Source organism: Podarcis muralis, chromosome 5 (assembly GCF_964188315.1).
Source record: "Podarcis muralis chromosome 5, rPodMur119.hap1.1, whole genome shotgun sequence".
NCBI lineage: Eukaryota > Metazoa > Chordata > Lepidosauria > Squamata > Lacertidae > Podarcis > Podarcis muralis.
Window position 1 is genome coordinate 60131745 of NC_135659.1, and position 24275 is coordinate 60156019.

General features: G+C 46.7%; 1 protein-coding gene across 3 annotated transcripts in view; it reads right to left on the bottom strand.

Annotated features, from left to right (window-relative positions):
• Positions 1 to 24275, bottom strand: part of PIK3C2B (phosphatidylinositol-4-phosphate 3-kinase catalytic subunit type 2 beta) — a 90618-nt gene that overhangs the window by 60034 nt on the left and 6309 nt on the right. For 2 of the 3 annotated variants that reach the window (XM_028734220.2, XM_028734221.2), the window contains exon 2: positions 3478 to 4499. In XM_028734220.2, coding sequence (XP_028590053.2) covers positions 3478 to 4401 — 924 coding nt within the window. In that variant the 5' untranslated portion in view covers positions 4402 to 4499. Of the gene's footprint in view, positions 1 to 401; positions 578 to 3477; positions 4500 to 24275 lie in introns of those variants that run through there. The other variant, XM_028734222.2, reaches the window with a different exon arrangement.

The following is a 24275-nucleotide window of genomic DNA, read 5'->3' on the forward strand; positions in this document are numbered from 1 at the left end:
AAGCAGATACCATTTAAAATTTTAAAAAATCATCATTGTCATCACACAGGCGAGGTGGTTGTTGTTAAGTTTTTATTTTTAGAAGAGGGAGAATTCTCAAAAACATGTCTTTTTGTTTCCAGTGCCTCCTTCCCAAATGTTACAGTAGGATAAGGAGCAAGGACTGAAACACTCTGAGTGCCAGGCCAGAGTGCACGCATGGTCTCAGAGCCTCAATTCACTCCTTCAAAGCAAACAAAGGTCCCACTGTCAGAGCAATTAACCCACCAAATAGTTAGAGGAACGGGGAGAGAGGGAGAAAAAAAGAGAGAGAAAAGGACAGAACACAACAGACACTAAAGACAATTTTAATGCTCCTTTATAATTAGTTTCTTGCACAGCAAAAGCAGAGAACGACTTACATAAGCTCTGCCAGCAGCTTCTGACAACATTTTTCACTGAGCGTACAGGGAGAGTTGGTCCCATGAAGTTTAGTGACGGTGGAGAGCTTGCTTGTATTTATATCCTTCAGATGCCAGAGGTATTTGTCATCTACTCCTATGTCTAAAAATACGCCTTAGACCCATTCACAATCCCAGAAGCAGCGAGGAGAGGATATCCCCATGGATATCCCCTGTTTCCAAGAATCTTTTACAGCAAAGGATTTCTTCTATAAAATTATTGCTATGCGATTCTTCTTAGGATCCTTAAAAAAAGGTTTGGGAAGGTAAGTGAAGATGCAAATACTCTATCCATTCCTTGCTTACTAACAGGAAACAATTGGCCTGAGGACCATGTGACATTTCAGAAGCTGTAGCTTCTGGGAAACAGGAGCTCTAACAGCCAGGATGGACTCACGTCTTTTGGAAAAAGTTTTTACTGGACGCTGCCTTTCCCTTTGACTGCTGTTGTGTGGATCATATAAATAGCACAACAGATGTAGACAGCCCTTTCAAGGCAGCTGATGTGTGCCAGCAAGCTTCAGTAGAGGCAACATACAAGTGGGACAATGAATTCCCATGGTGACATTTAAGTCAGGATGAGGAACAGGAAACAAGTTCAGAATCTGTTATTCCAGAAGCATCCTAGGCAGCTGTTTCTGTGCACTTCCACAAGACCTTTGCCTTTCAGTTCAGTATTTTCGTGTAAAATGGAGAAACGGGGAATGGTTCCCCCACAGAGAAGAGACCTAACATTGTGGGACTGGGTGATGAGTGCAACCCATGGTCTTCCTAGAGGAGGAGAAAGGGGAGCAGATCTCCATGCTGCCAGGGATCCTGAAAAGTCAGTGTATGTTAGAGGGTGTATGCATAAAAGCACACATATTACTAAAAATAGTATAAAATGAATTATATTAGGGGAAATTGCTTGCAAAAGTTTGCATGGCAGGTCAAGAGCCTACTAGCACAACAGCATATTTTCACGAGGACTTTAAAAAATGCAAACTGGTGCAAACTGACCTTAAGATTGGAAAAATGAGAAATGGAGAAAAAACAAAACTCACAGACTGACTAGGTTTCCTTCTGTCTCCCAGAGCACCCCTACTTCCTATAAACAGAAGAAATGGCTTAGAAAAGCAGGACCTTCAGTACCAACTGCTGCTGAAGTGTCCAACTAGATATACCTAAAGCTACTCATGGGACGCGGGTGGCGCTGTGGGTAAAAGCCTCAGCGCCTAGGGCTTGCCGATCGAAAGGTCGGCGGTTCGAATCCCTGCGGCGGGGTGCGCTCCCGTTGCTTGGTCCCAGCGCCTGCCAACCTAGCAGTTCGAAAGCACCCCCGGGTGCAAGTAGATAAATAGGGACCGCTTACTGGCGGGAAGGTAAACAGCGTTTCTGTGTGCTGCGCTGGCTCGCCAGATGCAGCTTTGTCACGCTGGCCACGTGACCCGGAAGTGTCTCCGGACAGCGCTGGCCCCCGGCCTCTTGAGTGAGATGGGCGCACAACCCCAGAGTCTGTCAAGACTGGCCCGTACAGGCAGGGGTACCTTTACCTTTACCTTTAAAGCTACTCAAAGACTCAGAAACATATGGAAGCAACTGCTTGAATCGGGGCCTGGCAGAGAGCCAGGAAGGGGTGGAGCCTCCAGCTCCTATGTAAGCTCCCAGTCTGAGCTGCCGCACTGATGAAGCAATAGCTGTCCTCCAAGGTCCTGTCTTCATAAACTGGGGAAATGGAGCAGTGATCTGTTGTTTCCATATGTTAAGAGGATACTAAGGGTAGAGAACCAGGAGCATGAGGACTGGTGGGACTGGATTACTGTGAAACTGCATACCTATGAGCCACACAGGATACAGCTGCACAGGGACTTGAAATCTAAGCAACCAAACTATGTTTGTTTGGGAGGGCTTGAGGTTGTTGCTCTTTTAAAAAAGGAAGCAGTCGGGGGCGATCAGAATCGGAAGTGTAGCACACACACAGCAAGAATTAACCCCTTGCCCCCCACAAAAAAGAGCTGCTGTTGGTGGACAGAAACATTTTAAGCATCCCACAGCAATATTAAAGACCCTTGCGCGTGATATTTTAATAAGGATCCATACATTTCTAATGCTGTCAAATTCAAATGCTTAGAAATCAAAAGCAGATTTTCACTGTACCATGGATAGATTCACAAACCATCACTCAAAACATGCAAACTTTGTCTCTGTCCCTTTTTGATTCCTTTTATAACACTTGGTTGTACTTAGTTGGGCTTAAACAACATTTCAGTTGACCCTCCACCCAAATGTCCACACTGAAGGACACATACATCCTTGGGTGGTGGCCTTTGCACCTATAGTTGTACGTACAAAAGCTTCCATGATATCCTTCAACAACTGTATCATAATATGTGTGGGGGAAAGGAGAGGGGAAAGCAGAGTAGGTAGCCTTATGGCAGGCATTCCCTAACCATTTTCTGATGGCTTAATTTAGCATAGAAAACAGTTACCGTATTTTTCACCCCATAGGGCGCACCTAGGTTTTTTTGGGGGGAAATAAAGAAAAATATTTTTATTTTCCCTCCAGGCGCGAAGCCCGGGGCTGCAGGCAGCTCCGCGCAGCCGTCGGGAGCCCAGCGCAACTTCATGTCGGGCTCCCGAGGGCTGCGCAGAGCTTCCTGAAGCCTGGAGAGCAAGAGGGGTCGGTGCGCACCGACCCCTCTCGGTCTCCAGGCTTCAGCGAAAGCCTGCATTCACCCCATAGGACGCACACACATTTCCCCTTCATTTTTGGAGGGGAAAAAGTGCGTCCTATAGGGCGAAAAATACGGTATATCCATTGAGATGCCACATTTTCTGAGATGTAGCTACAAATAATCTTTGGAGGAATAAAAAACTTCTACTAAGGACTAAGAGTTTGGTTTTGGTGAATGCTAGGAAAGGTATCAAATAATTTGACTCCTGTAATGATACACACTGCATCTGAAAACAAAGGCAGGGAACATTATGTGTATCCCTCTGCCACACCACTCAGGCTCCTTAGGCATACATCATTCCGCTTTCATAAAAATGGCCTTACCGGATCTGCTGATATCCTCCGGTTCTTGTTGGGTCCAGAATTCTTCCGTCCACCAGACCTGGAGACGTAGGTCCTGGGAGGTACCTGAGGAGGCATAGTCTTGCTGCGAGCAACCGGCTTCCCACTGCTTTCTTTCTCAAAAATGCTTCTGCCTTCCTTCCAGCTCCACGGGGCATCCCTCAGAAGGTCGGTGTCATAAGTGGACTTGAGGTTGAGCCGGGTGATGGCGTCGTTGATGCCATCGTAGTCCACTGTGCTGTATGGGTCCTCTTCCGAGATTCTACGGCCTAGCAATTTTCCATCAGCCCTCTCGTGGGTTGAGGAGAACATGTTGATATCATTGGGTTGGGAGCCTTTCAAGGAAGCTTGGTTCACTTCAGAGGCATTCCAGATGGCAATGCGAGGGGGCAACGGGGGAGGAGAAAGCTTCTTAGGGGAGCTGCCGCTACTGCTGTTCTGGTGGGGTGTACTATTGGGGGGGTCAGTGAGGAAGTCACCCCCCGTGCTGTCGAAGATGTACAAGTAGTCGCTGGAGAGAGGTCCCTTCAACCAAGGCTGGCTCTCTGGCTCAGGCAGCAGACTGGATGAGGTAGAGTTGTTGGTCCCAAAAGCTCTCGAAACCTCCTGGCCAGAGAGGGCATTGTAGTTCAGGGTAGAGTCTGAGCCAGAGAGGCCTCTCATGACCTTGATATTGTGGCAGTCATTCCTTACAGCAGGCTTGTTGTAATCCAGAATTGGATCATCCCAGGAAATGAGAGGTTGGTCAGTATTCTGCTTCGCCTGGCTCTCCTCCTTATCCTGCCTCAGGCGGGACAATGCATCATACTCCATCTGCAGGGCTTCCGCAAGAGCCAGCTCCTTGTGGCTGATCCCCACGGACTCCAAGGACTTCCAGTGCTCTCCATTGCCTCTAGTTCCAGACATCTCTTGTAAGGGTGGCAGGGGGGAAGCCACTGAATCCAGTGACTACTGGGTGCTCAGTTCAGGGCTTAGGAAGAAAGTCATGCTGTGCCACCAGTCACCTACAAGTGAAGAAACCAAAAGGAAGTGTAAACAGGCCAGTTCTCATGAACAATTATCAGCTTTAGTGAGAGTTTTGGTTGACATGCACTTTGGGGAGGACGGCAGTCCTCAAGTGAAGCTGGGTCTCTTAGTGCTTATCTGCCCCTCAGGAGGACATGTCTTCTGCCAGTTTCTGATGAAAAGTATATGAGGTGCACTCAACAAGAGTAACTAAATTAACTATTTTCTAGAGAAATAGGTGCCTGAACTCACCATGAACGCCCCCTCGTTCTCTCATAATGACAATGGCACCCACCTGAGAGGTGCGGGAACTGAGTTCCAGAAAGTTCCGCCTGAAAAAAAGCCCTGACTGAAGTTTACCTTGAAATTTACTTCAGGGCATTCACATGACTTTCTTGAAGCCAACTGTGGGATTAGTGATGAGACCAGAATAAGATACAGTGGTACCTCAGGTTAAGTACTTAATTTATTCCGGAGGTTCGTACTTAACCTGAAACTGTTCTTAACCTGAAGTACCACTTTTGCTAATGGGGCCTCCCGCTGCTACCGCACCGCCAGAACACGATTTCTGTTCTCATCCTGAAGCAAAGTTCTTAACCTGAAGCACTATTTCTGGGTTAGCGGAGTCTGTAACCTGAAGTGTATGTAACCCGAGGTACCACTGTAGTTGTTTTCTATCGAGGATAAGGAAGCCCAGAAGCCTTCTGGTCAATTTCCTCATATTGTCAAGAACGCCCTCATTTTCTTTAGACCATATTCTACCGATGATGTGACTCATTTAGAGCCTGATACTATGCAAAAAGTATAGCGCCTCTTCCGTAATTGAACAATGCAGCGATGTTTGGAGGCAAGAGAAGAAGTTAAAGATTGACAGAAGAATGGGAAAGGGGAGAGCTTGATGGCAAAGGAGATGCATGCCATGCCACATCTGCAGGGCTTAAATCAGCTAAAACTCCAGTATTTGGATCTTAAAGGGATTCCTGAGTATGCAGTATGCCTGCTGTTACACTCCATTCGTTTTCCATTATATTCTTGACACGCTTGGATGCTGTAAGTAAAGACATACTTACTTGGGAGTAAACCCTACTGCGAGGTAGGCCATTTGTCCTACCTCACAGAGGACACAGGGCAGTCCTCTATTTGAAGACATCCTACACTTGAAGGGCCATCTGCATAGCGAGTGTGGCTTGTCCTAGAAACTCCCCTTCCCTTTCTCAATGTGGTTCCCTCCATAGTTCAGTGGGAACCTTAGTCTCACCTGCCTAGCAAGTCCTAGCTGCCCTGCTGAGTGTTGAAGTATTGTGCACCAGTAAATAGGATAACTGAAGCTGTTGTTCCTTGAATTAGCCATAGCTGTTGCAAGATGTTCTCAGACAGTGAAAGCCCACAGGACACTACAGTTCAGACAGATCCAAATCTGGTTTAAGGAGGATAAAGAAGTGATAGCAGAAGACTATTATCCATCAACAGTTAGCACCTAGAGAGCAGAGACTGAACAAATGCAGAGGTCACCTGGTCACAGTCTTCCTCGCCATGGCAAGATATTTTAAAGTACAGTAATTATTTCTGAATTTTTATCCATACAAATAAATTACCCTAGGCAAATTTCATTCAAATCCGTGTCCACTTTTGTCCTCTTTTGGCAATCTATTTCACATAGCCCTACTGAACTCAATTTTAATTACTTCTAAGTAAATATGCAAGTGACTGGACTACACATAACCTTTAGGTCAAAGCAGCCTGCTACCTGAAAAGAGCAGATCACACAATGAGCTGTTGGGACATGCACAACATAGTCCTTTTGATTCTCTTCCTCTCATGACTCAAGTGTAGCAAGAAGAGGAGAAAAACCAAATAAACACACCACTTGTCTTATTGGCCCCAGCCCCAAACCATGCAAACCACAGCGACCACAGATTTCTCAGTGGCGGCCAGATCTCACTCAGCCAGCTGATCACCTACCCTGGAATTCCACTTCCTGAAGTAGAGGTCCTGAGATCTGCTCCGGCTAGGCCACATAAGGCTGCTCAGAGGAAGAATAATCTCTGTCTTGGGTGCAGGAAAAGATCACAAAGAGCAGAACAGCCTCAGGAGGTTCATGCAGCACTGCAAAGGCTCTATATTCCTATAAAAGGGGGCCTGCCCAGCAGTTTTGCAATACAATGGTACCTCTAGTTACGAACTTAATTCGTTCCAGAGGTCCGTTCTTAACCTGAAACGGTTCTTAACTAGAGGCGTGCTTTCGCCAATGGGGCCTCTTGCTGTTGCTGCGCCGCCGGCACATGATTTCGGTTCTCATCCTGGGACAAAGTTCTCAACTCGAGGTAACTCTTCCAGGTTAGCGGAGTTTGTAACCTGAAGCGCTTGTAACCCGAGGCATTTGTAACTCGAGGTACCACGGTACAATGGAGCAAGCTTGGCTCTGTGTTTATATAGACCACAACAGTGGGTCATTAGCAACTTTAATCTCATCTACCTCAGGCTGACAAACAAATTCAAAGGTTAGATCCTACTATTTTAATCTTCGCAACAATCCTGTGAAGTAGGTCAGTCTGAGATAGGTGTAGCCAATGTGTTGGCCTCCAGATGCTCTTGAACTCCCATCAGCCCTAGTCGACATGGCCAGTGGTCAGGGAGCTGTAGTCCAGCAACATTCAGAAGGTTGCCCCTGTTCCAGGAGATAGTGACTTCCCAAGAATACTCAGTGAGCTTCATGTCTGCATGTGGATTTGTACCTGGACCTCCCAGATCCCAATCCACCACTCTAACCACTTCACCACACTATTCTATTCCTTGACTGGATTATGCTGTGGATCTGCTAGGAGCTAAAAAACAACAACCTTGCAATTGCTTTTTGCTGTTTAATTTAGCTCCGTCACTAAAAAGAAGGGTATGGTTGTGAATTGATGCTAGCAAACAAAGCAGGTCAACATAACTTTTCCAAAGGCACTCCACTCCATAACCTGCTTCTGAATGTCTATAATCAGAACTATGTATCAGAGAGATCACTTCCATTAAAAAATAAAATAAAGATCTTTATGTCAAGTGCTTCCTTGCAGAAATCAAACAAAGTGACCAGGAAGCGTCTCTTAACTTCAGTTACCTAGGACCAGTCCTACCATCAGACAGAGTGAGCAGCTGCCTCAGCAGCAGAAGCTGGAGAGCAGGAAGTGGTGGCGAGGACAGAGCTGCGCTGTCCTCTCATCACTAGAGCTGAAGTAAGATGCAACTGCCATGCCAGCTCAGCTGGCTTCTGAATGTGAAATGGGACAGTGAGAGGCACAACGCAATGTTTACAAGAGGCAGCAAGCTGTCTTGGGCTAATCCTGCACACTGTCATCAGGGCAAAGTGGAGGGGATTGTAAGTCTCTGGAGAAAAGGCATGTTAAAACTGCAATAAAGAATACATAAATGAATGTGTCTGAAAGTGAGAAAAAGTATTATTCCATGAGGATCTGCTGGCGTTCTTCCTACTTTACACCAAGGCAAATATGTTGAAGCACAACTTTAAAGCACTTCACTGGAAACCCAGCAGGGGATTTGAAGAGGTGCCCTATTTTTACTGGCATCAGTGAGACAGCAACCTCCTTCGTCTCCTCACTGCATCCCATCAATCTGTGGTGCTCCAGGCCCTTAATTAATAATACTCTGGCTGATCAAAGCAGCTTGCTGCAATTTGCATGGAAGCACTCAACATGATTTTAACACTATTCTTAGGCAGCAAAACAGCCACAGACTAGCAGCTCATGATTCACCACAACAAGCAATGTGGCGCAAAATAATAGCAACAGATAATAAAACTAGTGAGAAACATGGCAAAGCCAGATACAAAGTGTTCCGATGTCCTCAATAAACTACATGGCCTGGTCAGCAAGGAAGCGTGAGATCAGGAACCCTCTCTCTATAAAAGTCAGTCAGGAGTCCATGATACAATGGGTTTGGAATTATTCGCTTCTCAATGTCCGACCAATACCAAACCTCACATCTTCAGAGACTATCAAATGGGTTGCTGTAGGCCAGGGGTGGGGAACCTGTGGCCCTCCATATATTGTGGGACTCCATCTGCCCATTCGGCTTGGCCAGTGGCCAGGGATTACGGGAGATGTAAGTCAGCAACTTCTGGACAGGTTTCCTCCCCTCCGCTCTAAACCACTGATCTTCAGCTGGTGGGCTGGGCTCAGAACTCATGACTGTGTTGCAGCCTGACCTAAGGTAGTCACACCAGCAGCAAATATTATGATACTAACAGCAAAGTTGTGCAATCGCATGCCAATTTCAAAGCAGTAAAACTGATAGGTTTTAAGAACCTGCTTAGGGTTAAATAAGCAGCAACAGCAAGAAGATAAACAGCAGCAGCAAGTATTCAAGTGAAAAGCACCAAAGAAGAAAAATTAGTACAGGGTGATGTTTTCCTGAGTGCATTTTCCCTCCCAATAGTGGCAACTTGCAAGCAACTCTTGGCAGGTTGCTTCCACCCACAGGACAATCTGATTTTACTGAGAGATGCCAAATCATTGTGAACCAAAAATGTTGTTTGTGTAGAAAATGGGCACAGCAGAGGCAAGAAATGATTTCAATAAGAGCATATCCTGTCCATTATGTTCCAGCCCCGTGTTGGATACTTAAAAAGGGAGTTGTGCCTATGAGGCCCATTCAATCCTTCATCCCTCTCTCTTGGGTTTAAGTACCATTGTTCATGCACCATTTAAGTTTAGGTACCATTGTAACTCTGTATTATGAATACTTTATAATAATCAACCTCGCTGCACACATCTTCATCAAACATTTTTATTGGAGGGTAAAAATTTACAGCTACTACTATTACAACTCTGCTGTGAAAACCAGTTAATAAGACATACAATATCTGCAGATACCACTTTTAGAATCAGTTCAGATGTAATAATCTTCATTCCATAATATCCATGGTTGTTGGTTGTGGCTCCTCACCCCCGATCTCTTGACTTAATGCAATACTTCCAAGACTTGCTAAGCCATACTTACCTGTTATATCCAAACATTTAAGCTCCAGCCACAATCCTAGCAGTTTTCAACCACAATCAAACCATGATTTGCAACCTTGGGCTGTAGTAAACCACTGTCTCCCAGTTTTAATAAGACCTGGAAATCAGCAGAGGCAATATTGGGCTGAAGAGAGAAATGAAATAAGGTAATTTCCTTCATCACAACCCTGTGTTACGTTAAGCTGAAAGAAAGCAACTGGGTCGAGCACAGTGACCCCAGAAGCTCCATGACTTAGCTAGGATTTGAACACAGATCCTTATCCCAGTCCTGATCATCTGGGCTGCACCTTAAATGCAGAAAGCTATTGTGCTTGCATTAGGTTCTCCCCCCCCCTTTTAAGGCTGTACACAAATCAGCCCTTAACTCCTAGAACCAGCTATTTCCCATGCTCAAATCCACCCATGAAGCTGCAGCCATTTCTCCTAACAGCTACTGGATGTCACTAGAACAGCAGAAAGAGGCTTAATCAAAGTCACTGCAGTAATCAGTAGGACTGAGAGAAGAAATCCCGTGAGCCACGATGTGCATGTGAGCACCATCTGCAAAAGGAAAGACAAAGGAAGGCAAGACACAGCACTTCCTGCTTAACAGCTTCTGTCCTGATGATTCGGCAGCATTCTGCTCTTGTGCTTTTGTCGCTGCAGAGGGTCTGCTGAGCCTAACCCTGACTGCTTCACTCGTGTTGCCCTCTCCAAAAGAGCATGTGAAGAGAGAGCTGTTACTGGGTGTGCCTGAGTTCTGAACATATGTGAATGCTGAAACAAACAGAGCTGGAAACAGAGTGGGGGCTGTAGCCCAGTGGTAAGGCACATCCTTTGCATGCAAAAGGTAACAGGTTCAATCCTTGGAATCTCCAGGTAAGGCTGGGGAAACCTCATTGTCTGAAAGCATGGAGAGCTGCTGGCAGTCAGTGGAAGATAATTGTGAGATAGACAAACCAATGGTCTGACGTGGTATAAGGCAGCTCTGTTTGTTCCTTGCAGGGGTGCCAACATGATTAACATGGGGAGGGGCAGGTAAGCACCACCCTACATAATCGATCACAAGACATGGTGCATGCACACCATTTGAATGGCAATGCTCGTCAACTTTGGGAGTGTGTGTGCCCCAGCCCCCTCAAATGTTTTATTGGCTCCTCTTCTTCTTCTTTGGCAATCATTTGTAGCCGAGTAAGATTGTCTTCCATAAACACAGTTTTAACAATGAGTCCGTAAGTGACTGTGGCGGCCAATTCTGGATCCACACGTGCTTTCACAGTGGGGACACTGGTTTCCAGGCGAGAGTTGATCACGGTGTGGATTTGCCAAGCACGCCTTCCTCCTAGCACGTTTCTCCCTTGCGTCCTGAGTTCAAGTGTTTTCAAAGCCCATGACACCTTTGGTAAAGGCTGTTCTCCAACTGGAGCACTCACAGGCAAGTGTTTCCCAATTGCTGGTGTTTATACTACATTTTTAAAAAAAATGCCTTGAGACAAGCCTTGAGACACCAGCATTACGCTTTCCATTTTTAAGTTCGGAATAGAGTAGTTGCTTTGGAAGGCATCCGCACAACATGTTTGTGTTCTATGCATTAGGTCCCCTTTGTGCTCCTATGGCTCCTAGCGAGGAAGAGGCATGACACACATGTCTGCTATGAGTTAACTCACCCTTTTCTACTCCAACTCTTCTTCTAATAAACGGAAGCTTACAGAGCAAATGCTAAATGAAAGATGCTAAATGGAAGATAGGTAACTCACTGCATCTTCTCCTTGTGGGTGACTGCAACGCCTGGGGCCAGACAGTCAGGTTGTGCATCCGTAGCAGTGACCAAGGAGGAGTACAGAGAAAATAAACACTATGGCGCATCTGCAGCATTACATCTGGACACCTTCATCTGCCCCACCTGCAACAAAACATGTCTCTACAGACACAGTCAGGGCTGCAACCTTCCCACAGTTTGACTTCACCCCCAAAGTCGCACTCCTCCATTGTCTCCTGAGACAGACAAATGCCAGCAACAATAGCTGCTCATCTTCCCGGCTCATCTTGGAATGTCATCTATGCCAGTGATAAGGAGGGTTCCCTGTCCCTGCAAACTTTCAGTAGGCAGATTAACACCGACTCAAGTAAGGTGCACCATCTGGATCAGGAACAGCCATAGATGCATCTGCAGCTCTTCAACCCAGGCCTATATAGGTGCATGTCCAAAGAGATAATTCCCAGTTATTTTCTAACATGCATAGAGTTACCATGTCACTAAAAAGCACACTTTCTGACATGTTATCAGCAAAGCTACTTGTGCCTATATTAGCAGTGAGCCTCCACCTCTCATTGTAAGCCACCCAGCATGGGCTATAAATAAAGTAACAAACCACAACAACTATTAGTGCTGGATTTGACCTTTAAAGCCCTTTATGGCTTGAAGCTGGAATATCGGAAGAATTGCCTTTTTTCCTGCCTGTGCAGGCGGTTGGACTAGATGACTAGATGACCCTTGGGGTTCCTTCCAGCTGTACAATTCTATGATTCTAAATTTCTACACATGCAAATCGGTACCAAATCTCCACCTTTGAAGTAGCAGAGTATATGGTTTGTATGCGCATAGTCCCAAGTTCAGTCCTTGGGCACCTCCGGTTCAGGCCCGAGACCTCACATGGCCACTGCCAATCAGTACAGGCACCAGATGGAAAGGAACGGATTTCATTCATGCATCTCCTGAGAAACACAAGGAAGACAAAAACTGCAGCCCAATCTGACAGTATGTGGTGGGAGAAATATCTGCTCTAAGAGAACAGAGATTTGAGTCCTGAGGAAGGGAGTAAGCATTGTGTATGTGTGGGCAACCGAGGAGGATCAAAGGCAAATGAGAAACCACATGAAAGGCCAGTGTGGTGGCTTTTTGGCTGCCCTTCAGCCTTCAATTGCAGCAGCCTCTTATTACGGGTTTATCTGATGACTCTCCCTGCATAGGCCTAGCATTCTACCTCTGTGCTTATCTGCTTGATAAAGCTGTGGCAAGTTGCCAGCTGCTCCTGGGTGCCAACTGACTCCTGTTCTCTGTGGTAGGTCTCCCTATAGGAAGAGTTGCAGCTTCTACAAGCATCATGCAAAACGACCCAGAAACTAAAGAAGTATTTTACCTTGCTCCACCTAGAGATGATTGCACACAGCTTAGAAATGATTGAAATTAAACAGTATATAAAATTGTACCTACAATCTCGGAGAACAGCCAGCCACAGGCCTTTGTTGGTAAATAAGATGAGAGTCCAGAAGACTTTTCTTTTTAAGGACTTCTCTCATTGTTGTCTGTTCTTCCCTCGCTAATAAGACTCATTTCCCTTCCAATTGAAGTGAGTTAGATAAGGATCCTGCTGGATATTCCAGCTGGAAACTCTCATGGGATACTATTAATAAAGAAGGCAGATTCAATCCTTAAAAAATGAAGAGCCAAGACAAACACTTTTTGCTTCCTTACAAATTAACAGTATTATTACCCCCCTGACATCTTCTAGACCTGCTTGCCTTGAGCCAAGAAATGAACTGGTGTGATGTGCTTCTTTTAAAGGATGGCACTGGGCTTGTCTTCTGTTTTACAGCATTTCACAGATCTGTCTTTCACAGAAAAGGCAAGGGATGCCCCTTTTCTGAGAAGACCCCATTCTCCAAAGAATGGGCACAAGATTACCAGTCTTTTGTATTTTATTTCTTTTAAAACTGCCTGACATTTGAGTGATCTCAAAGGTACAGTGGTACCTCGGGTTACATATGCTTCAGGTTACATACGCTTCAGGTTACAGACTCTGCTAACCCAGAAATAGTGCTTCAGGTTAAGAACTTTGCTTCAGGATGAGAACAGAAATCGTGCAGCAGCGGTGCGGCAGCAGCAGGAGGCCCCATTAGCTAAAGTGGTGCTTCAGGTTAAGAACAGTTTCAGGTTAAGAACAGACCTCCAGAACAAATTAAGTACTTAACCCGAGGTACCACTGTATATGCATTCCATTCAATATTATATCTAGAATATGACTTGTTTCCTGAGAATCCAAATTTCAACCTAAAAATGTTTCCAATCTACGTTGTTGTGAAATTGAAGATGGCCAGGAAACATCTATAGAACACTCAGAAAATTTAGTTAGGAAAGACTGAGCAGGGCTCCAAGTGATCACTGGGCAGGCGGGAACATATCTTAAATCTCAGAGTGTTTGTTGACCCAGAGTGCACGAGGCAAGTTGAATAGGTAATATTGATGCCTTAGCACACTCTCAGTAACTAAGCAGCTTCATTGCTTAGAATAAAAATCTAGTTATTTGATGCTGAAGCTGGGAAGAAGTATGCCAAAGGTTAACAAAGAAATTTGTATTTGTGCATGTGTGTGTGCATTAGTACAACTTATTCAAATTCTTTCAACTTATGCTTAACTGCATTCCCAGTTATGGTACCCGTCAATGTGGTATGATAGCAAAGTGCAACACCACACTTCTCATGGAGGGGGAAAGCATATTACAAGCAACCGCAGTGTCTGGTTTGGGCTAGTATCTTTGTTTACAGCCTGTTGAACAGAGCTACAAAGGAACAGACAAGACTTTGAAGGTCCTTCCAAAGCAAAACAAATTAGAGCTGCTGCCCTTGTGACTGCGGATCTTTTGCAGGAAACCTCTTTAGGGATTCTCCCAAGTTGCTGCTACTGTTGTTTTTTAAAATGTGTTTTATTGGTTTTCCAGCAGAAGAACAATAAACACAAACAAACCTTGGAGTAGAGTTTGTCAATTTGCCAATCACACTTGGTATAGTTGAAATACAGATAAAGGTAAAGGTAAAGGTACCCCTGCCCGTACGGGCCAGTCTTGACAGACTCTAGGGTTGTGCGCCCATCTCACTCAAGAGGCCGGGGGCCAGCGCTGTCCGGAGACACTTCCGGGTCACGTGGCCAGCGTGACAAGCTGCATCTGGCGAGCCAGCGCAGCACACGGAAACGCCGTTTACCTTCCCGCCAGTAAGCGGTCCCTATTTATCTACTTGCACCCGGGGGTGCTTTCAAACTGCTAGGTTGGCAGGCGCTGGGACCGAGCAACGGGAGCGCACCCCACCGCGGGGATTCGAACCGCCGACCTTTCGATCGGCAAGCCCTAGGCGCTGAGGCTTTTACCCACAGCGCCACCCGCGTCCCTGAAATACAGATACAGTAATGGTAATTCATTGCTCAGATATGCCTCTCCATAGCAGATCATGTGATAGATCAGTCGGTTAGCATGGTGCTGATAACACCAAGGTTGTAGGTTCAATCTCTGTATGGGAGTAGATGATCCTCAGAGTCCCTTCCAACTCTACAATTCTATGTGTCACAGGCAGTTGCAGCAACAGTGCCTCCCAATATAGTTTAAGTGTACAAGGGCCCAACTCCAAAATTAAAAATGTGAATGCAACAAACGCAAGCCTTGTACGCCTTGGTTGGGGAGTCAGATTTGGCAGAGTCGTTGGCAGACCTGGATTTGCCCTCTGTAATGAGTGAGTTACAGAAACAACCTAACAGGGAAAACAGGACACAAGAAAGAAAGTGGGGTGGGCCAATGGCCAAGAGCTGGAAGTTGGAAGCCATTTGCTGTACTGCTTCAAGGTGCCCATATAGTGGACAGTCAATGATATGAGACATGAGCAATCCCTTTAGAGCTTGTGCACAGTAGTCTGCAGATGTCAAGATCCTTATATGAACGGAGGCCGCAGATTATCCCCTGTAAACTTTCAGGGAGCAATGGAAACTCAGTGGTACAGCACATCGATTGTATGCAAGTGCAAACGCTGCATTGCCAGTTTAAAGGATTCAGTACCAGGTAACTGGAAATACTTCTACCTGAGACTCTGTAACTGTTCAAGTAGCCCACTTTGGCCAACCTGCTGCCCTCCAGTTGTTTTCAACAATTCCCATCAGCTCCGGCCAGCAAGATGCACAATACCAAGTTGAGTAGACCAATGATCTGACTCTGTATAAGGCCACTTCCTATGACAGTGCAACAGTGTGGCCGACAGGTTTTTCAAAGTTTAGGAAAACCTCTAGATTTGTGGCCTGGCATTATGCAGATGCCCACATTCCTAGTACTGTTCGAAATGCAATCCCATTTCTTTGCTAGCCAGGCCCCCTGAATCAGAAGACACTGCCAAATCAAAAGCCACACCTTCATCTTGCTTACATGTCCATTTCAAAAGCTTTTTAGCCCACCTCCAGATGTACTAGATCAGGGGTCGTCAAACTAAGGCCCGCGAGCCAGATCTTTTTTTTTTTAATAGAAATTTTTATTGATTTTCCAACATAAGATAAACACAATACAATTCACAATACACCAACAAACAAACAACATATAAACACGTATAATTTCATAACCTCCTTTTCTTAAGCTTGTTTCGCCGACTTCCCCATGCCTCCCTTTTCTGCATCCCTTTTTTAAAATTTTCTCAGCAACCCCTCACTGGCCCGCGAGCCAGATCAGGTCCAATTGCCTTCAGGATCCGGTCCGTGGATTGGCGTGAGGATTCTGTTTGTTCGGGCTACACCATTTTCCCCCCTGCGCCATTCCATTCCCCCACAAGTGGTGCCTCTCCCTCCCTCCTCCTGGCTTCTCCCCGGCCTGCCTAGAGGAGGAAGGGGGCTGGGCTGAGCTGGCTGAGCACCATTTTAAGCACTCCCTCTCCGGAGCCAGCCCTTTTGCGCCACTTATCTTCCCTCCTTCTCCGCCGCCCTGGTGCTCTTGTGGGTCAGAGAGTGGAGCGGACAAGCTTGCTCTGCCTACCCACGAGAAGTAGTGGCAGCCCCTGGGAAGGTAAGCACAGCAGCTGGGACTGGGGAGGAGGACTACTTGCCTCCCTCGCCTCTTCTTCCAGCTCCCCCCCCCCCCGTGCCGCTTCTCTGTACTAGATTCTCTCTTAGAAACTTCTCAAATCTGCCACAGAGAGGTGGGCATGGGTGGGTGTGCAGAAACTGAACTGTTATCCAAAGGGAAAATTTGCATTTGCATTTTGCATTTGCTGCTCTGCCCACGTTTGCACCGTACTGCCCTTGGCAGGTTACACAGAAAGGAATGCAGCCCTCATATGAAAAGCCTCCTCAACCCCAGGCTATACAGAGCGTTAGTCCCGCAACAGAGAAAACAGTCGATTTGCCACCTTCTCTTTTCCACCAGGTCTTGATTAAAAACCTTATTAGCTCCATCTGCTCTGTTACAAGCAATGCATTAATCACATATTTTGCTTTGGATTATAGGAGGGTACCGGACAGGTGCAGAGAAAGGACTAGCATACCCAGAAAGAGCAGCAAAATCAGAAAGGGGAGCATCCCATCTATCCTTGCCCTCCCAGTTTTCTGCTTACAACTGCAGGAAACCTCGCGCAAAGAGGCGGAACATGAAAGGAGAGCTGGAGGGGTGGGGAAGGCAACCCATCTGGTACGAGGGACATGTGCGTCTGCACACTTTAGGGCTCGCGCCAGCCCAAATGTGAACAGCCTGCGGCCCGTGCTCTTGTGTTTGCAGCAGCTGAGCACCACCTGCTCAGCTCTGGGGACAGACAAGGGAAGTCAAGCAGAAAGATTGTGCTAAAGTCCGTGGGAATTCAGAGCAGAGCCCGCCACCCTCCCCACCCCCAAATTAGGCAGCAAAAACCGCAGTGTGTGAAGATGGCTTTGCTGGCAGCTGAGCTGGGGAGTGGGGGGCGGGGGGGTGTAGCAGAGGTTCCTCATCCTGCATTGGGAGGGGTGCACGGAGGTTCCCGGTGTGATGTGCAGAAAAACAGTAATTCAGAGGCAGTTGCTAATGTTTGACCCGCCTGGTAGGGCGTCAAGCTCCCAAGGTCATCGAAACAGAGCACACCCAAGGTTATCCAAACCGGAGAGATGAAGGTTATGCCTGCAAAGAGGAGACAGCTGTAGTTTTGCTTCCTCCAATAACGGGGAGAAGAGGGAATTGGAAGGTAAAAAGCGCCAGCTTTTGCAGCTTCTATTGCAATTCTTCCATTAACTCTTCCCTCACTTCCCAGATCACCACACAGGCTTTCTGCCTGCATTCTTCTGCCCCCCTCTACAGGGAACTCAGGATCTGTCTCAGTGGCTGCTGCTGGTTCATGGGATGAAGAAAGGCTGAGCAGAGCAAAGGAAGGTCCCCTGGGATGGGGAAGAAAGGCAAGCAATGGTTGGGGGAGAAGCAAGTTAAAGAGATCTGCTGATAGGCAGATTTTGCCCAGGTTCTAAGCGTACCTTGTAGGGTCCACTTAGGTAAAAGGTAAAGGTACCCCTGCCCGTACGGGCCAGTCTTGACAGACTCTGGGGTTGTGCGCCCATCTCACTCAAGAGGCCAGGGGCCAGTGCTGTCCGGAGACACTTCCGGGTCACGTGGCCAGTGTGACATTGCTGCTCTGGCGAGCCAGAGCCGCACACGGAACATCGTTTACCTTTCCGCTAGTAAGCGGTCCCTATTTATCTACTTGCACCCGGGGGTGCTTTTGAACTGCTAGGTTGGCAGGCGCTGGGACCGAACAACGGGAGCGCACCCCGCCGCGGGGATTCGAACCGCCGACCTTTCGATCGGCAAGCCCTAGGCGCTGAGGCTTTTACCCACAGCGCCACCCGCGTCCCACTTAGGGGTCCACTTAGGCGCCTGCAAAATGCCTTGTGCTTAAAGCCTCCAAGGGTCTTTGCAGGTACCACCAATCAGATGGTTTGTAAGGGCTGCAAAGCCCCTTTTGTGCAAGCCCTACTGCTACCTGATCCTCACCCGACATCATGAGAGGTCAGCTGTAGGGCAGATGGGTGTGGTTTGGCAGAAACAGCTTTGTGGGCCAAATGGGAAGACCTCGTGTGCCTAAATAATCCTGTCCCACTCATTGAGGACACTGGTTGGCCCCAATTCTTAACTTTCATTTTAATAAAAAGTAGAAGAAAACAGTGTGAGATGTTAGGGGAAATGAACAGGCTGCATGCTTTTTCCTGACTCATAGGGAATAAGTCGTCTTTTTACCTTTCAGCATTCTAGCCAAGGTGGGAACTCACTATTAAGAATAATGTGTAACTGCAAATGAAGAAGGGCTATTGTGTGGTTTGTTCGTTTTTGCTAATTGGCCAGAATCATAGAATCACAAAACTGTTGAGCTGGAAGACTCTGAGGGTCATTCAGTCCAACGCCCTGCAATGCAGCAATCTCTCCTAAAGTATCCATGACAAATGACCATCCAACTTCTGCTTAAGTAGTTCCAAGGAAAGAATGTGATGCATTTTTAGCACCCATCTGAACGCAGGAGTCTCTTGTAAGGTATGAAACAGGTACCTTCCCCCAACCCCAAGTAGAGCCAAGAACACAATTTACTTTGGGGGAATTGGCACAGGTGAAAGAATTAAGTCCCTCCCCATTGTATAGGGACACTTTTAATTTTTAATGTTTAATTATGTTTTTATATATGTTGGAAGCCACCCAGAGTAGGTGGGGCAGCTCAGTCAGATGGGCAAGGTAAAAATTATTATATTATAATTATAAATGTCCCTATTTTCATTGGAAAAAATTTGGTGGGTAAGCACTGTTCCAATCAAAACCAGCACTCCATGGCTGTTTCTAACTTCAACATAATTGTGAAATCCTCTCATTCCTACACCCCCCACCTTTTTTTTAACCCTAATGGAGCCCTTTCTCCATTCCTACCATTGCTCAACTTCAGTCCTCCATTCAATTTTATTTCCACTTACATATTTATAAGGCTACTCACTAGTATTGTCAGAAATATAATGATAAAACAGACTCTCATAAATTAACATTCTGCAGCACAGATATTTTCAAGCAGGGAAAGGAATATACCTAGCATATAAAATGTTTCCAAACATTAAAATTGCAATTTTACAGAGTTTGGGAGAAGGAAGTAAAGCTTTCACCTGGGGCCCAAACAAGCTTACAAAAGCTTCCCTGGGGTACTACCGCCAAAAATACCCACCCTATGATAAACATCTGCCTAACTTCACCTGGCAGAGGCATTTAGAGGAGGTCCCCTGAAGAATATCTCAAGATGTGGAAAGGTCCAAGGGGGGGGGGGGGTGGAGAGACACTGATTTTTCAGCAATACTGACCTCAAGTCGCTAAGGGCTTTGTGAGTTAATCTGGACATCTTGAACTGGGTCCAGAAACAAGACTGGGAGACAGTACATGTCACTCCTTCTCTTGTAGGGTAGCTACTTGCTAAGCAATGAGAAAGTCAGGCAGGCTTGGCCCAACAAGGTCAGAGGTCCAACCAGGGGCTTGCAATCTGGCTACGACTCACCCTTGTTGTAGATGAAAGCACATCAGCTTGGCAAAAACACCATCGGGCTTCTGATTCAAATGATGATGTGAGGCAGCAAGGTCAGAAGCAGCGTCTCAAAAATCCTGGCTCACCAGTCTGTGAACCAACCAGGCACAGGAGCCCTGCCCCCCAAATGCTCTGGGCCTACCAAAGTCCTGGAATTAATTGCAAGGTAGGCTAGTTTTGACCTCTGACCTTCCCTGCTTTCTTGTTAATTTGCTCACCTGCAGCTGAGACCTACAGTTTGGCCTGATTCTGAAATAACTCACTGATTTCAGACCAGGGTTGACATGGTTCCCCAGACCACCCCGGTGAGGCAAAACCTAGCTCCTCGCCTTGCAAGGGCAAATTTCCAGTCTCTCACAGCTCCAAGAAAACAGGAAAACACTACATCTAGGCTAAGTTAAGTTGAAATCAATTGGCCACTTCAGTCATGATATGACTTAATTCCAACTATATCAAGAGCTTAACTAAGTCAGGATCATTCTCGCCCAGGAAATGAAATGAGGCGGCTGAATTGTCTTGATAAATTTGGCTTGTTTCTCATGGGCCATTTGTTTCCAGCAGCCATACAGTCCAATGGGGCGGTTACTTCATGCCCCTTCCGGATGTACCTGCTGCAGTTTCAGTGCAGCGTTTCACTGCAGAAATACCGCATTATTCTGGTCCTCATTGGCATGTGCAGAGCTTTTAAGCTGCGGCCCATTCAGAAGAATTTGCCTTTGCTGCACTCTTAGACTCAGAGAAGAAAGGCGGGTGGAACAGATGAGAAAGGCCACTCTTCTCTCCTGGCATGAGCAAGCGGCCCGATCTCTTCCCCCCAAATTTTGTGGAAGTTTCGAGCCAGGAGCAAACACAAAGCAATTGGTAGAACGTACCCAATTAAGATGCTTGATTTGCATAATTAGCAAGCAATTTACATAATATGCAAATGAAGCTGCACAGATCTGGGGCGTGTCCCTCTGTTGCTCAGGCCAAAGAGGCAGACCCCTGTCTCAAAAAAGCTCCTAGAATCACAAAACTGTAGAACTGAAAGACACCCCGGGGTCATCTAGTCCAACCCCCTGAAATGCAGGAATCTGAACTAGATCGTACATGACAGACAGCCATCCAACCTCTGCTTAAAAACCTCCAAGGAAGGAGAGTCCACCACCTCTCTTGGGAGTCTGTTCCACTGTCAAGCGGCTCTTACCACCAGCAAGTTCTTCCTGGTGTTTATAAGGGTCAAGCCTTTTCACAAGTTTTTCTCTGGTCTACTGGCAGCACAGGAGACTCAGTAGTAGCACACAGGCTGAACTCCACAGGTCCTGGGTTCAAGCTCCGCTGCAGGTTTGAGTTCCCTTATTCCACAATAGATTTGGACAAGGCCACTTAACACCTCTTGCCTGCTGTTTTCCATATGTGAGTCGTGGATAAAGCTAATCGAGAGAATTAGCTCTCAGCCCAGAGTGGCCACGTGTCCTACTTTAAAAAGAACAATCCTCCACTCAAAGCCTGCCTCTGATGGGATATCTAACTCACATCCAGTTTAAAGAAAAAGTACCATATGAAGGCAGAGCAGTTGCCCATCAACAGGGAGCACCTAGTCAGCTGACTGAGCAGGCCTGCAGGTCACCCTCCTCCTCACTATGGTAAGATATATTGAAATAATAGCAATTATTTCATGCATAAATATGCATCTATGCTCATACCTCAGTGCAGGGTTTCCAGCTGTTTTTGCACCACAACTCCCATCATCCCTAGCTAGCAGGACCAGTGGTCAGGGCTAATGGGAATTGTAGTGCAAAAGCAGCTTGGAGACCCAAGTTTGGAGAACGCTGCCTTAGTACATGCAAATTCTGTGCAACTCTGTGCGATCTTTTGCCCTGTTTTTGGTAAGGCAATTCCTCCTTTTGGGCAATGTCTAAGTGGCCAACCTATCATTACTTTACTGTTTGGATAGAAATGTTCAGCTACATCCAGTCTGGGCCATATCCAATCCCCAAATAGTCCCCCCCCCCTCCATGATTAGGTCATACCTTTTTTTGCTTTCTACTCCATTACTAAGATTTGTGTAAAACAATACACCTCCTTCATGGACCTGATGCAGGCTGCTGCCCACCAAATCTGCTCTTGCCACAATGCACCAGCAAGTCTCCAGCACGAACTGGCACTGTTTGCCCTTTCGCTGCGGCAAGCCTCCCCATGGCTGCCCTTCTGGGTACTGTGTAAGACATTGTGTGTGTTTTCACTTGTACCAGAACAACAGTTGGAGGGTGTGTAGGTGTTATGAGGAATTCTTTCCAGGGGCAGCATTAGCTGCTATGCTGAGGAACAGGCTGCCAGAAAAGAATATGCATGCGCATGGTATCTGAATATGCAGGGCCGTCTTACCCATTAGGGTTAGTGGCGCCCTGCGCCACGGCGCCCACCCTTTAGGGGTGCCTAGCAGCGAGAGTCCGGGACCGACCGGTAACAGCTGCGAGGGCATGCTGGGTGGCGGTGGCAGCGGATCTTCCTACGGCCAGCCGCGCTCTCTCGCTTCCTGCCTGGGAGAGGAGGCAGCGTCAGCGGTGCGCAAAGCTACCTGGCGCCCCTCTTCCTCCTGTCTGCCCCGCAGCAGTAGCGGGACTGCTGAGGAAGCTCGTGTGGCAAGCGAGCCTCGAGCTGCCCAGATCAGGGGGTGGGAAGGAGGAGGAGGGGCGCCAAGAACATCACCCCCCCCCGCCCCTTCCGTCAAGGAAAAAGTCGGAGGAGGGATTCATTCAGATTTGGGGCGGTGGGAGGGGAAAGCTGGGGGGCGCACTACCATTAGGACTCAGTTTGGAGGTAAGTTTGGATTCGAGAGTGTGCTCTCCATGCAGTTAGTGGTTAAAAACAAACACACACCAACAAAAAGTCCTTTAAAGACGGGGGCGGGTTTTAAGGTCCTATTAGATTCAGCAGGGCTTACTCTCAGGTAAGTGCAGTTAGAGCTGCAGCTTTTGTGGCCCAAGTTTTGGGTCCTTTTTAGGTTCAGGATGTCACTGCTTTACATCCACCCACCCACAATATTTGAAAACGTCAGCTTTGTACTTAAACACAAATTGGCCAGGAACTTCGTTCTCTGTGTCTTTATCAATTTATTTAAAGAAGAATAAACTGGTGATTGCTTTAACTTTTTGATATGCGGTGATTTGAATCATGAGGATGAATTAGAAGAACTGCTGAGTCTTGAATGAGTCTTGCTTTGGAACTGAGGACGTCATTAGATTTTCTTCTGCCTTTTAATGTTATTTTGTTCTAAGGGCTTAGTAGAAATAATATGTAAGGTAAGCGTGGTGTCAGGAACCTTTCCTAAAAAAAAGGTCGACAACTTTGGGGATTCCTCTGGGAAATGGGGGAAGGGACGGAGGGATCTTTGCACCACGGCACCGGATATGCTTAAGACGGCCCTGTGAATATGGCATGCAAACCAAAGAAGTAGAGCTTGTGTGTTGTATAGTATATGCTCTTCTTTTCCTCCTTGAGAACCAGCATGGTGTAGTGGTTAGAGTGTCAGGCTAGGACCTGGGAGAACAGGGTTCAAATTCCCATTCAGCCATGATGAAACTCACTGTGTGACCTTGGGCCAGTCATGGCCTCCCAGCCCAACCAACCTGACAAGGTTGCTGTAGGAATCAAATGAGAAGTGGGAGAAGCATGTATGCCACTTTGAACTCCTTGGAGGAAAAGGTAGGATGCAAATGCAATAAATAAATAAATGGATCACCAGCATTGCCAGGAGGTAATCAGGAGGAAGGATCTCATGAACTATTGGCATCATCATATATGGCCACCAATTTGCTGGTCCTTAAACTGAACTATTGTGCTCCTTTATCTCCACAAAGGCCAAAACTGGCATGTAACTAAGGAAGTAGATTGATCATGTTTAATAGCACGAATGGAGGTTCGTATCACTGGTCTTTCCTCTTCACTTTATGACCAGATGATCCTATGCAGCTCACTCAAGATAATGACACAGTCCTGCCTGAATTCTCTGAACACATCATCCCCCAGTATATACCTATCAGATGAACAGGTACCATTTACTAAAAGGAGGAGAAATGTCATTTCAACCCCATCTTGGTGCTGTGTTTCAGTGTTCTTTCCTTTAATTGAACAGAACTGGTCATAGTTGTGAAATATATAGTTTTCTTTTCTTACTATGGTGCAGTGCCCTACAGTCTGACTCCATAATTTTATTATTTTTTATTATTTATATGCCACCCATCTGACTGAGTTGCCCCAGCCACTCTGAGCAGCTCCCAACAAAATACTTTGCCATCTGTTTACATGTACACAGGCTGAGATCCTACCTGCCCGTGGACTGTCTCAACAGAGTTGTGCATGCTCTAGTTATCTCCCGCTTGGATTACTGCAATGCGCTCTACGTGGGGCTAACTTTGAAGGTGAACCGGAAACTGCAACTAATCCAGAATGCAGCAGCTAGACTGGTGACGGGAAGCAGCCGCC